The sequence below is a fragment of the Acanthochromis polyacanthus genome, chromosome 12 (assembly GCF_021347895.1).
Source record: "Acanthochromis polyacanthus isolate Apoly-LR-REF ecotype Palm Island chromosome 12, KAUST_Apoly_ChrSc, whole genome shotgun sequence".
In the NCBI taxonomy this organism is placed as follows: Eukaryota; Metazoa; Chordata; class Actinopteri; family Pomacentridae; genus Acanthochromis; species Acanthochromis polyacanthus.
Window position 1 is genome coordinate 18309044 of NC_067124.1, and position 15170 is coordinate 18324213.

The window sequence follows — 15170 nt, forward strand, 5'->3', positions numbered from 1 at the left end:
GATGGAGCCCAAAGAGAGACAGGTCAGAACAGAAACGGATCAGGAACAATGGGAGAAAGAGGGAAAAGGAGGGAAAAGGGCAGCTGCTGCAGCAGGGATCATAACAACATCGCTGTTAGCGCTGCCACTGCTCTTGGTCTGGTCTGTTATTAAATGACGCTGCTTTATCAGTCACATTGGCTGTTTGTTTCCGCTCAGTTCATCTCATCCTTGGCCTGGTTCTGCCACCTCAGTCCTCCCGTCGCACGCTTGATCCTCTGACATCCTTGTCCCAGCTCTGTTGAGTCTGTTGTTGGACAGGTCTGCCTTTGCATCGTGGTAGCCTATACTGTATAATTAAATAAGCAGCTTTATCCAGTCTGTGTGTGGTAGCTGGTGCTGCGGGAATGTGCCAGGATCAGCAAATGCAAAATTGAGACACTGGGATATTTTATCCTTTTCTTTTCCTGCCAGTTGTTTTCTCTTCACTTGTTTAGATTTGTCAAACCAGCATGAATGTGCTCTCCAATTTGCCTAGAACACCGTGTGCTATTTTTTTTTTTTTTTTTTTTTTTACACACACATTGTAAACCCAATTCTCCTCTTATAACCCGTTTACAGCTACATAGCTCTGTCCTAGGTTGTTTTTTCTTTCTCGTTTCTATCTTTCTGACTTCACACACACAGCTTGTTTACCAGTATTTCTGCAGCCACCTTCACACCAGCCTTCAAGATGACAGGTTTCTGCTGACCTTCAACTCGATGCTGCTGCCGTCTGTGACAGTTACAGGTCCAGCCCCAGGTTTGGAAATCTTCACATCAGTTTTCTGGGCTCAATTCACCAATTTTGTGGTGAAATTACTGCTACACTAAATCATTTTAACACATTTGAGAAAAGGTGCTTGTCAGTCCACTTACAGATTTCATGTACTCTACAACAAAACAGGGTTTTGAGGTCAGCTAAGATTTCCACAGCAAGTCTTGGCTTCAATAAAGTTCTTTGTCCTGTCATGAGCTGCATCACCACATGATCATCCATGCAGGCTCTGTTTACAATTTTTGTTCGTCTTGTGATTTGAATGAGGCCTGCAGAACATCTCCCACCAACTATAAGGACTTATGGCAGCACACTGAGCTTCTATAACGTGTCACATGATGAAGCTGATCCAGAGGGCTTTTTCTTGTATACATGCATCCTCAGTACATCTCATTAGTACTGATTTCATGTTTCCAAATATTTACAGTCGTCACATTTTAACCTCTACAATCATATATTTCACAGAACTGCCCCACTGAGGCGATAGAAATGTAAAATTAAGAGAAGAGGAGCTGTTCATAAGCACCCAATTCCAAATAAGGACATTCAGCTAAATCTCTGTTAGTTAACGGTCCGATAATTGATCATCTTATTGACTTGCTGTGTCTCAATGAAACCTGGCTGCAGCACGAAGAATTTATAATTCTAAATGAATCGACCCCTGCAGTCATTTATTAGTATCCACAGGAGTGCAGTTGGAGGAGATGGAGTGGCAGCAATCTTCTGCTCAAACTTAACAAACCCAAGCCAAAATTTTTATCATCATCCATTGAAAAGCCTTAGTCTACTGTACACAAATTGGAAAACACAAAAAGCAGTTCTGCCAGTTATTTTCATCAAGAGTTTTTATGTAAATCTTAGAGTTCGTAGCTGATTTAATACGTAAGAAATAATTATAGTGGCTGACTTTAAAATCCAGGCAAATACTGAGAAAGGCAGCCTCAACACTGCATTCAGTTTGTTGTTAGACGCAGCAGTTTTTCTTTATTGAAATGCAAATAAACAAACTCACTTTTTTAACCAAATTCTCAATCTTGTTTTGACATATGGCACAGAAATTGAACATCTCATTGCATTTCCCCAAAACCCTCTTTTGTCCATTTCATTTTGCTTCTGGTTTTCATGTTGTGGCAGAACTGTGTGGTTTTGGAAAAGCTAACAGTTATTAGGCTCAATTTATGATTTGTTTTTCATGTCGAAAAGTAGAAAATATATTGACTTTATTGTTTAAGAACTGTTGATGGACATTTTGGAGAGCTTTCAAAATGTTTCAAGAACTGAGAGTGGTGTCAAGTCAGCACCCAGAGCAGCAGAGGTGTTTTTAAGGACCAGCAGTAAGCGTTCCAGTACTGAAGGGTTTTCAAGGTTGTGGCTGCCAGCGCTGCACCAACGTGAGTTGAAATAGGGAGTTTTAGTCAACCCATTTTCAGTTGGACAAAAAACCTCACAAATAGTCAGTCAGTCACGGACAGACATTATCCTTTAGACGGCTGCTGCCTGTGGTTATTAGATGATGATTACAAATGTTAGGCATTAAAGGAAGGGTAAACAGCAAACACAAGAAGGTCAGGGTTTCCGTAAGATAAGTCATTAGGCTGGACAGCTGGGACTGGTGGAGCAGAGAGACATCAGGTAGAAGTTCTTTTTGACCGGGGTCCATGTGGGCTAGTGAGTGACCTGGCAGCATGAGGGTAGAGCACCATGATGTCTGAGATGACTTATAAAGGATGAGGTGCTTTTCCAAAACATACAGACTCCTTAATCTACCAGTTTGCCTTTGTTGCGGTGCCTTACTTTGTGCATGCACTTCTAAGTATATATATTTTAAAAGCTCACTATTCACTGCAGTTTTGGATTTTTCTGTACTGTGTCACAGTGTCATAATGTTCTCTCTTAGCCTTGGAACCCAAATCATTGTCTTTTGCATCTGAAAAGTATTTCAGATATTTTATCATATTTAGATAAATGACTTATTATCATAAATATGTGACAATTAGTCGACTAATTCCTTGACTGACATCTAATTGACAAAGAAAATCTTTGGTGACAGTCAACCCTAGACTTTGCGAGGTCACCCAGAGGGCAGGTCCCCTGTAGAGTCACTCTCATCAGAGCCCTTGTTTGCACCAACATCCTGAATAACAACCAAAGATATGTCTGGTTGAACATCCTCCTCATCTGACTGCACCACAGGCTTATCACTCTCCCCATTGGCCACTTCCTCTTCTTGCTGCCACACTGCGTCCTGGTTGGATGTTTGGATGTTTGTAGGAGTGGACTGACTCAAAGATTCAGAAGAGCAGGACCCGAAGTCTGGACCTGTTAAAGAAAACACACCAATTTTACTGAGCAACTTAAGCTTCACTCTCAGCGGACGTCAATTAATTCAGAAGTCTGACACGTCATATCTGAGTTTTGCGTGCTGCAATATCACAGAAAACAGATCAGCTGTAGGCTTTTGCATTTTTCAAGTCATGGATGAGGGTGATGTTAGGTTTATACTGGCTTGCCACTGATTTTTACTCCCGTTCTGAGAGCATATATAGGACTTATCTCCCTGGACCCCAGTAACTGGGCCTCCAATAATTTATGTCTCACTTGGAGAGAAGATTTGTACGTTGAATTGACTGTGTGTGTGTACTCAGCATAATGTGTAGTAGCCAAACTAACTTAAATCCTTCAATGTAACATAAAAACAAACAATAAGTACATAAAATTCATTTCAATTCAATTTTATTTCTATAGTGCCAATTATAGGTCAAATTGTCCCAAGACGCTTTACAGAATCCATATGCCTGAAAATAACAGATACAGCTTGAACAGCACACAATACAAAACATTTCTGCAGGTACTGTATGTGCTAAGCGTGTTACCTGAGGTCAGTGATGATCCAGTACTGATGTCATCACCAGTGGAGTTCAGAAAGTCATCCAGAGCCTCCTGGTCTAACAAATTAGTCACCGTCATCTCGTCCAGAACACACACATCAGCTCCTACTGCTTCTGCAAACATTCACATACAAATACTTAATTACTTTCACATGCAATTAAGTCTTGTTTTAGGAGGTGAAAGTCTCATTTAATTCCCTCTACGTATTCTACACATTATGTACAAAGCAGGTGACACAGCTTATTTCTTTACTCTTGGATGCCCCAAAAATTACATCAGAACACATCAGCGCAAATTCATACAGTCAGTTTCTAGACGAGTGCTCCATGTATGAAAAATGCCAACAAACAGGACACACACTCAGTCACATTAGATACACACTGTGCACTGTGTGATAATATGAATCAGTTATCTGAGCAACACATAAGGAGTTAGTTCATTATAATGACACATTTGAAACCATTTAATAGTATCAGTTCACTTTGCTTTGTGTTCCTTTGGGAATAAACTTGGCCTTCAAGATCAATGGCACAATGGCAGAGAGCTAAAGTACATGTAGATTTTTTTTTCTTTTTTTTCAAATGTCAGTTCTTGTTTTTACTGGCCAGTAGCCTACCTGTATGCTGCAGGTATCCAGTGGACCGGTACTGCTCCATGTCCTGGATAAAGGCTTCTTCATACACTTTCTGTCGTTCTCTCAGTTTTTGCTGCATAGCCTGCTCCAACTCTGCCACCTTATGAGCATGCTCTGCATTCAGCTCAGCTGTAAACAGAAAGAAATTATTTTAAAAACAGGCGAGTGACTCATTAAGGCACGGTAGCATCTGATTGGCTGAAAGGAAGGTGACTATTTAAAGGCTCACATCAAATATATATATTGTACTGACTTTCAACCATCAAGAATGGGCAAAAATGTGAACTTCAGATGACCTTTTCCTGGTCCTTTGTACTCTTTAGATATCAAGTCACAACTAAAAAAGAGAATGGACACCAAAAGTTCACCACCCAAAAAATGACTAACATGTACATGTTAATTGAAAATGTAAACCTGTTAGCTATCTGACATTAGCAGGCTTTTGACTGGAGAAAATGATGTCAACTCGTTATTTAGCCATGCTGGGTAGCATCAACAAGCAAGCTGAGCCTGGCTTCTGTCACCTGAAGGCTAACAGGCTGCTACAGATAGCAGAAGTAAAACAGGTGACGGAATTTCAGTCTTGACCAGGTGTGTCAAACTCTGGCTCATGGCATCATGATTACGTGGTCTGTGAGAGACTGCAGTATTATTTTTGGATGATTTACGGTGAGGATCAGGAAGGATCTACTTGGTGTGAGCAGGATCAGGAAGTGAACGCACCACACTGATGTCAGGTACAGCAATAATAGAATATTTATAGTGTTTACTGTTATATGGATGGAGCTCAGCGCACAAAGTATTGCAGTATTACACCATTCTACCATAAGTACAATGACATTTAAGTTCTTTGATCTGTGACTGTAATTTTTACTTTCACGCAATATAAATACAGATGTCAATCTAGACACAGACCTTACATGATCAGAAATCTCTCAACCATCGTGTGTGTGTGTGTGTGTGTGTGTGTGTGTGTGTGTTCACAGACATACACCCACATGCATAAACAGCAGCTCACCTTCCAGCGACTCCACCTCCTTCCTGAAACAATACAAACAAAAGAAGCTCACATTAAAACACAAACATCATCAGACCAGTCAGGATTATGTCATTCTATTTCTCTGACAGCTTACTTTATGTTTTTGTGCAAACATAAAACAAATAAAATTTACTAGCAGTATTATTTCATACCTCTTCTGTTTCTTGTAGACTTCCAGTTGGTTGATATGATGTTGTTTGACCGTCTGTTGCTCACACTGAGAGCACAGAGTCTCCAGGTATGCCAGTCTGCTCTCCATCTCCTCAAAATCACCCTCCAGATGAGCTGTGACCGACACGAGACACAACGAAACCAGTGAAGTCACAATACTTGGATTTCTGTCTTTTAAGTTCACAGAAAGTTTTATACAATTATCCAAAAACAATGCACCATGTACAGTTACTCAACGCAAAGCATTTTATTTTTCCTGCAGTTCTCCGAAGTCAACGTTTGAACAAACCCACTTGATGGCAAAAGAACCATACTTTGATCTTCTCATACCAGCTCTAAAAATTTAGTCCAGTGACACTACCCTCCCACGCTTGGTTACTGCCAAACAACTCTGCAAAAACGAGTGGGCCGAAATGTCTACATCCCAGTGAGAGACTGATCTGCAGGAAAGTGTATTGTTGTAAACAGCTGCAATGTGGCACAGCCAGGATGTTAAGTTCAGTGGGGAATTCATTTGTCATATCAATACAGGTGCTGCATGATATTTTATCTTTATAAATTACCTGATCATTTAAACTCCCTACATTAGGTTTACTCAGATTGTATTCGCCTTATTAAACATTAAAGATCTAAAATGATCAATAATACAGAAAATGACTCTCATCAACAGCAGTTAACTTGATGCTTCTTTTGCAGAAACTGTTATTTTTTTATGGATTCAAACTGTTTCTAACATCAAGAATTTGAAATTAATCTGACTGTGAGATTACCCAGGATTCCCTTAAATGACACGACAATGCCTTAATATTTACCCCACAATCCTAATCTGAATGGCCGGCTTTTTGGGGAGAGGGATTGGACATGTTTTATGGGAAATCTTTGACCCGAGAGAACTCCCCTATAGGTTTATTTTACGATTCTTTAGGTGGGTAGTCTCTCTCTTATTACCTCTTTGCTACAACAAATGTTCACTTAAGATTGCATCAGACCAGTAGTTATGTGATGAACTTAAAGATTTGCCATTATTGGTGGGGGTAAACACACTGCATACCTATGTTAGCAGTGATGGCATCAAGTTCACTGACAAAGGCTGGTAAGCTTTTCAGTTGTTCCAGGAGTTGTATCAGGGCCGTTCTTCTTTTTTCCCAGTGCGCTGACACCATCACTATGTCACCATCTGCTGCCTAGAAAAGACACAGAGGATGAGACGGAGCACAGAGAACAGCTGCTGTAAATGTTGACTCATTGTCAACTCATTTACTATGACAGCTAACACTGTTAGTAAAAACCGCTGAGCATACATACAGTTTATCAAACAGCTCCCGTTTACTGCTTCAAAATAATTAAATCATGCAGTCAGGTTGCTAAGAATGTATTTTTAAAATGTATTTATATTATCAATTTATATTATCAATATATTATCCATTTCTACAACATTTTTTAAAACTTCTTGTTGTTGGCTGTATTATGCATTTTTATAAATATTTTTCTTATGAAGTCTTATTCTCCCAAGGCCTAAAGACGTTCCATGTACAAGTTAAAACTTAAAAAGCAGAAAATCTGCACAAGCTGGCAGTTAGCAACTTCACGAGACAATTAACTGGCAACACTTTCCACATACTGACCAATTCATTATTTCAGCTCTACCTGATAGCACTAACTATTTCATACATAGTCCTTAATGGTTTGACAACAGACATAAAAAAAACCAACATAAATATCAGCAAAGTGTTGGGATTCCAGCTGTATTAAAATATGTGGACATAAAGAAGCAGTGCCTCCATGCTGAATAGTGCCCATGTATTTTCTCTAGGTGTTCCTGCGTGGCACCGTGTTTAAATGCTATCAAAACCCTCCACAGTTACAAACATTTTTTTTTTAAATTTTAGAATATTCTAAACTACTTTTATACTCCAAAAGTTTTGGGTTTTTCAAAACTTTTCATTTAACCACGTTGGACTCTCCAGCATTTTTTTTATCTGCCGAAAACTGACAGTATGTTACAACAATTTTGCAGTGACACTGAAGAAAAAGATTTTTTTTTTCATAAACTGAAGTTAAAAGAATATGCATTAAATAGTGATGTCAGCACATGACGAGTGCCAACGTTCTCGATTATTCTGACTAACACCTGCAGCCCTATCACACAGCACTAGTCTAATTGTGAGCTCATGTCGTTTGATGACATTTATCTTATGTTAGTCTTTATTGGCTTTGAACAGGACTTTTGAATGTGTGATGTAGCTTAATCGTGTGTGTTTAGACATGAAGAAATGCTCCTCCCACTACCAGTGTTCTCAGACAATTTGAACTCAAGTGTTTTGGAGGAGTGGATTTGGAGGGAGACCTCATGGGATAGAGTTCATTTTTGTTAGCTGTATGCTTTAAAAATGTGGCTATGCACATATGACATTCAATCATCCACTAACACAGATACACCCCAACCTCAGAAGATGCCATTAATGGAATTAAAGGAATCTAAAGATGTGACATTGTACCTCTAACAAGGCCATAGGGAAAAACGCTACATACCTCTGCAGCCTGAGCACAGTCTTTAGTTCTTTTGTGGAGCAGAAACCATCTCTCTTCATACCTAGAGAAACAAATTCTACATACATAAACACACTCTTTATGTACATCAGGTGTGTGTGTGTGTGTGTGTGTGTGTGTGTGTGTGTGTGTGTGGAGACCTGTTAAGAATTTCCAGTCCAGTGCTGAAATGAGGAAGGTTTTCTTCAAACCTGAACAACAAACAACAGAATCACACAATGTGTTAGAAGTAATAACATGATAATTCGTGGCATCGCTGCACTCAGTTTAGCAGGAATCTCATATTTTATTTTCAGACATACAGAGACAAACACAGAGTTTGCCCAGGAAACATAGTTAGTTGGTATTGTAGGTACAATAGATGGTGCACAGTATTCCTCAAAGATTTGGAACACTGCAACAGCTGCAGGGACCTATGGCCTGAACGCTCACAGTGCATCAGTTCACATTGATTCAGACAGAATTTACTTAATGGTTATATGGGACCCAAAAGTTTTCTAAAATAGTTTGGTTGAATTTCATACACGTTCCCACCCTGAAATTATTGTATTTTCACCCACAAACAAAACAGTGCATCTCGGAAGCCATTTTGAAGGCTTAGGATCTCCAGAAATTTGGGATTTGACGAGGAAACAGACAAAATTGCTTTCAGCAAATCCAAATGAATAAATGACTCTAGCCATTAGATGTGGAAATATAAAGAAAGAGCAAAAAGGCTGGTGCTGGGGCTCCAGAAAGTTCCTGTATGTGCATATATAGGGATGACCCATATTTCCTATTTTTGATGACATTTCATCAATTTTGAGGCCTCTAACATTTTCAGAATTTCATCTGTGGCAGGAATGGCAAGTCAAGGTTTAAGTTTTTGGCATTTCAAAAATGGTATGGTCTCAATTAGTGGAACCACAAAAACTGATGCACACAGGGGTCTATATAATGTCATTATATGTGCAAAGTTACAAGTTGCTTCTATGTTGTCTTCATGTTGAAAACTAACATATGAGAATGTTTTTGCCTTACTGAATGTCCCAATGAACAGAGGAATAACAAGAAAATGAGGAAGAACAGCAGATGGAGCTGCAGGAGACAAACTGCTGTTGATCTCAATTAATCAATTTCCCAGTAAACAGAGGAGAGTGCTGTTAGTAATCCTCATTAATGAAAAATCCTCGTCATAAATGACTCATGTCCTGCTATCACATGCTGATGTCATCCATGTAGAGGCGGAGGCTGATGGTCATTCTACTTCCAAACTGAAATCTGAAGCCACCATTTGTGATGATCTGTCTTAGGGGATTCAGGCCGATGCAGAGCAGCAGGAGGGACAGAGCACCTTCTTGGTAAATGCTGCACTTGATGCTAAAATGTGCAGTTGGCTTTAAGATGGCCTCTAGCGTTATTTTCTACAGTCCCACTGAGTTCTTGAGGACGGCTCTTAGTGTGCTCTGAGAACTCCTGTACCCACATGTGACAGGAAATTCACAGACAGCAGAGATCGCTCAAACAAATAAGTAAATTTAATGCAACAAGATCTGTTAAAAATGATACGGGCCATGTTTTGCTAGTAATACCTTTATAAATGGACACAAAGCAGTTTTCCACTTACCTGGGTCTTCTCTTTATTTTGGCATCTTTTGATTTGTCTCCAAGTGTCTTGAACCTGGAAGGAGGAAGCCAAGAAAAGAAAAAGTGGTAAAAAAAGAATTAGCGTGACAGACAGAGAAAAATAAATTTGCAATTTTAGCAAGTCTACAGAAGTGTTTAGTAGCCTGAAGGACTAGCTGTGTGACTAACATGGTCAGGAGGAGGTTATGTTCAGAGTTTTGGATTTAAATCGACTTTCAGAAGCTTTAAACATACTGTTTTTTGACAACTCTCAGATGAGCAACACACGTTCTCTGCTGAGAAAATAATATATCTGCAAACCTGTTGAGCTGTCCATTAATAATCCCACTGAATAAAGCCCTGTAGTTACAAAAGTGTATGAATCATGCTGCCACGGAACCCAACATGTATTGACCTGGTCACACAGAAATCGCATAAATCAGTTTTTTGTTTGGTCCTTATTTGTTGCCAAGTCTGTTTAGATGCTGGTACTGCAGCTGACAGAACACAGATTAGAAAACTGATTACTCTCTTTACATGTACAATAGAGAATATTCAATCAGTAGCATTATTTTCACTTTGACTTGGTCCAAAATGAAAGCGACATCCTGCATATATGTTTAAATACTTGGAGTTTAAAGTGTAACAACTCTACTGTGCAGCTGTCCGTTAGAAATAAACTGGCAAAATAAATATATTAACATATAATTAACAGTTTCATTTTTTACAAGTATTCCTTCACTGCATAATTTGCAGGTGCAGTGCTTTTAAACTTTAGAAATTTATATATTTCCTCATAGTCCTCTATTTAAACAACGTATTGACTGAAGCAGCTTCACATGATGCGATAAATGCCCTCTTTCATATGAACGTGCAGAGTCTGAAGCAGAAAACCAAAGTTATACAGTTTTTGTCCAGCTGACTTTTACAAAGAAAGCAGAGCTAAGTCAAACTTGATTCGTACTACATGTTGCTCCATGACAACCAAGCTGAATATATACAGTTGTGAAAAGTTCATATACACCTGACCATGCATGTAACATGTATCATGGTAGTTTGAGGTGCTACTGATTCCTACAACTCAGACTTTTCTATATCTAGATATATCAATCTAATATTTCAAGGACACCATTTTAAATATCCATAGTTTGTTATAAAAAAAGTTTCCATTTCAGAGATGGCTGAGGTAAAGGCCACAGATGATTTGAGACAGAATAACCCACTCATACAAGCAATACTAAAGTCCTTGTAAAACGAAAATGTTTTTTTTTTTCTGATTGGTAAAAGGAACTGCCGTTTAACATTCCATTTTCAAAAACTTAATTTGTCCTACAGTAGACAATACTCAGGTACAATAAGCCAAACAGACACCTCAGCGTGTTGCATTTGTAACACATTGACAAGTCCCAATGCTTTTATGTTATCAAAAAGAAAAATACGACGTCTCTATTTTAATTTTCAAAGAATTCAAAATATTGTCCACGGTATATGAAGTTGCGACTTTGAAAGTTTAAACGCCGAGCAGCTTTTCCATTTTCATTTTAATTTGGTCACATACTGCCTATTCTGGTGAGAGAAAACGAATTTCTAAAATTTGTTTTCCAGACAACATCACATGATCATCAGCTGCAACAACCAGCCTAAGCTAGCCTAGGACGGCTAGCTAGGGACGTCAACACACCAAAACTAAACAGTATCAACTACATCAACAACTAATTAAACTAAACCTCAATATAACTCTGGAAGGATATTGAGAGAAAACATAATAAAGTACGCCCTACATATTGACGTTACAGTGGTTTACAGGGAGAGCTAAAGCAGAATTAGCGCTAATATTAGCTTTAGCCACAGCCGCTAATAAAGTCTGCAGTTAGCTAAAATTACGTATAAAAGCTGCATCACGACAATATTCAACGGTCCCATGGTTGATTACATCTGGGATTAGAAACAACCAGTGTTAGCTTTAGCAGAGATTAACGTCAAAAGAAAACAGACTAACCCCGTTGTGAAGTCCTGCTGCACCAGGTGAAGTCTTTCTTTGAAGTTCTCAAACATGATTCCTCTCTGTGTCTGCTTCTGTTCTGTTCTCTCTCTCTCTCTCATATAAAATCTCTCTCATACAAAATGTTAACTTAAACTGCAGAACACTTCCCCGGACAGCTAGTTTGTGGCCTGTTTAGTGCATATCCGTGTTGTTTCGTCCTCAATTTAGCTTCGCAGGCACCTCCCCGCTCCACTGAGTCTGCACAGTCCGACCAGTCCTACACAGGAGGCTCTGGGGTTTCATCCCTTTTACATACGGTGGTTTACATCTGGCATGACCAATGATAAATACATAACTAAATACTGCTGCACCGACCGACCAGAAGGCTACCCGATAGGCTTAGCTGCCTGAAAGGCAAAACTCGGGGTACAGATACCATCAATAGCCGTAGCCTGGTTTAAGGAAGTGCAAATGTTGTAAAGAAGCGTTTAAAGGTAATGTCCGGTGTCCGTCAAAATCAAAGACAAGCCCACCAGAAATCGGATTTTGTCATACTCAACCCTCGACTTCCACATTTTATTTAATTGACCAAAAAAGAAATTTGCATAGTAAATAATAAAGCTATTATGCAAGCTCATCTTCTCTAATATGAATGATTTTAATGTATAAATGTGTAAAACATTAGATAAACAAGGGTGCTAAGAAGAAAAACACTAACAGAGCCAGTACTTCACCAAGACAGTTTATTCCCCCATATGTCATTGTCAGAAATGTAACTTTTTCTCTTCTTTTCTTTTTTAGAAATACAGCATTTATTAATTAGTTATCAGAAATCATGGCAACATAGAATGAGGCCATTTAATATAGATGTACCCACAAACAAAATGACCTTGCCCTGAGCACAGGTGTTATGCATGTGTGCGTTATGTATGGATATCGAATCACAAAACTTAAATATGTAACAGGTGGCAGGAATTGATGGGACCCAACCCCCCCCCCCCCACACACACACACACACACACACAATTTAATCAGTTGATCCTTGTATCATTTCCATCATTTCCGATGGGTAAGTCCTGATAAGTCCACAGCGGTGTAGTAGGATTTGTAGTAGGATTGCAATCATGTGCCTTTGCTCTGGTCAGCACGCTCACCACAAACATATCAGGATGAGTACTGACCGACTAGTCCTGACTGTGATGATACACACCAACTAACATTTAGCCTAACAGAATTTCCCTCTGGAGATTAATAAAGTTGGGCTAACAATACCAACACTCTACAAATGTTCCTGAAGTCCTGCTTAAAATAACAAAAGACTGCCCGATGACGGAGCTGATGCAGTTCAGCTCGACCCTCACCTGTCTGTCTGAGGATGCTGTGAACGTACCAAAGGCTAAGCATGAAAACAGATACCAATACTCACTGTGACAACCAAGATACAAAATACTAAAAAATGGATGATCAGTTTCCTGGACCCTTTCAAAAAAAATCCTGTGTAGTATCTGATCAACAAAATGTGATGTGATATAGTGTCTGGTGGAAATAAATCTGAGAGGAAACATAAGGTTGTCTGGTTTGTAAATGTCAGGGGAACATTTATATGTATAAATGAATAAGCTTTTGTAAGGAAAGTGGGGTGATCACATCAGGAAGAACAAGTTACTCATTAGAAGGAAGTCATATGTGACCTATGTATGAACCTATAAACCTATAAAAGTGTGTTCCTAGCACTGATACGGGAAGAGATCCATTTGGCTGAGAATTCTCTCAAGCATAACCTGGGATGTTTGATTGATGCTGGTTTCCTTTGTAATAATAAACCTTTCATTGAGCAACTGAGCCAGTATCAGCTGAGCTTCATTTCTTCACCTGTACATCATCAGTGTTAGAGAAACAACACCCGGACAAGCCCCCAAATATGCAATGTCCTTGTGAAACTAAGGGATGAATGGAGTAACAAATGATGCAATGTAAAAATGGTGTTTGATTGTAGTGTAACCTTAATGCTAAAGGCCTGCCAAAAAGCACTAGAGCGATGACATGTCAGTGTATGTAGCACAGCTTTCTCCAGATGACCTACTGAAAACTGTTCAGCAGACTGACTTAGATTACACTATGTGCTTTATTAAAACTAGTGCATTTTCCATGTAATAATAAAAAACAACACCAAGTTAGTATTTTTGATACAGCATGGAAGCATGAGAACTCACTCAAGAATACACTCTTCTATAAAGAGTGTGCCGATAGGAATCACTTAGTTTTTTCCCTTTATTTCACTTTTACAGAAATAAAATTATCCCACAGTCATTGACAAAAGCAGAGAACACATCACTATCCAACCAGCTATCTAACCGGCCAACAAGCATCATCATGCATTGGCAAAGTATTCAGTGTTGTTTAAAAAAAATTTCTAATTGTCTTAAACATAAAATCTCAGTGTAGAGAATAATCAATCTGTAAAGTTTTCATGTGTAATTTAGGAGGTTAACGCTTTGGGAGGATTCTAGGACTGGACCTGGTCCTTATAGCTGAGGTAGTAGACTTGGTCTGGGTAAGCACCTTTGTAGAACCTTTGGAAATGTTGCAATAGCTACTGGCAGCTCCATTGTCCTTGGTCAAGTCCTTGGTGGTACCTCTGGAAGAGTTTTTTGCAGCACCTTTTAAATTATGAATACAGTTACTGCTGGCTGGTGAAGTACACTTGGTAATGTCCTTGCTCGTACCTTTGTTAGAACCCTTAGCAGTGTACTTTGCAGGGTCAGTGTATATATATGTAGATGTCACTGAGTTGATAGCAGCTTTAGCAGCACTGGTTCTAGCAGTAGCAGCTCTGGCAACAATCCCAGAATCATGAGTTTCCATAACTGGCTTTGAGATTGTAATCAGCTGTTTCTTTTGAAGAGTTTTTTCTCTAACATGTTTGCAAATTACTTCACTTACAGGAGTGAGGTCATAGTCTGTGATAACATTAGTAAAGCTTACCCTTTTTTGAGGGGGCTCCATAGTTACTTTTTCTTTATCCTTTAAGTCTTCACTAAAACTCTCTAGTTTCACTTCTTCAACATGATGACATCTGTCTTGTATACATTCTATGTCATGACTACCACTGAGTTTACCCATATGGCTCACATAGTCCTCTCTAACATCTTTACCACAGCTAGGCTCTTTTTGTGGGATCTGACCAACATGGCCGTCATTCTCCAGCGAACCATCATTGTCTTTGCACTGTAATGTCCTGCACTTCTTTAATGGGTTGATGTCCAAAGGAGCCCGATTTGGAAGGGTAGTGCTGGTGTCTGGTGGGAGGCCTCTCCTCCTTCTAGACAGCCTCAGGGCCGCATGGTTCTCGCTTACCTGTCTGATAACTAAGTCATTAGTCATTGGTGTTTGAGCTGGAGCCTGGTGTGAAGTTCTTCCTGAGTTCTGGAGATTACTGAAGGTCTTGGGGTTGCTATAGTAGTTGCAGACTGTTTGGTGGTGAAGAGAAAGGTGCTGACTG

General features: G+C 39.3%; 1 protein-coding gene across 1 annotated transcript; it reads right to left on the reverse strand.

Annotated features, from left to right (window-relative positions):
- Nucleotides 1-1748: 1748 nt before the first annotated feature.
- LOC110968425 (dysbindin-A-like) lies at nt 1749-12109 on the reverse strand. Its single transcript, XM_022218310.2, has 10 exons — nt 11684-12109; nt 9686-9739; nt 8220-8270; nt 8062-8122; nt 6581-6713; nt 5511-5643; nt 5338-5360; nt 4302-4448; nt 3670-3798; nt 1749-3115 (listed from the first exon to the last, which is right to left on the reverse strand). Exons 1-10 carry the CDS (start codon nt 11785-11787, stop codon nt 2868-2870), a joined length of 1083 nt encoding a protein of 360 aa, XP_022074002.1. The 5' UTR covers nt 11788-12109; the 3' UTR covers nt 1749-2867.
- Between the last annotated feature and the right edge of the window lie 3061 nt (nt 12110-15170).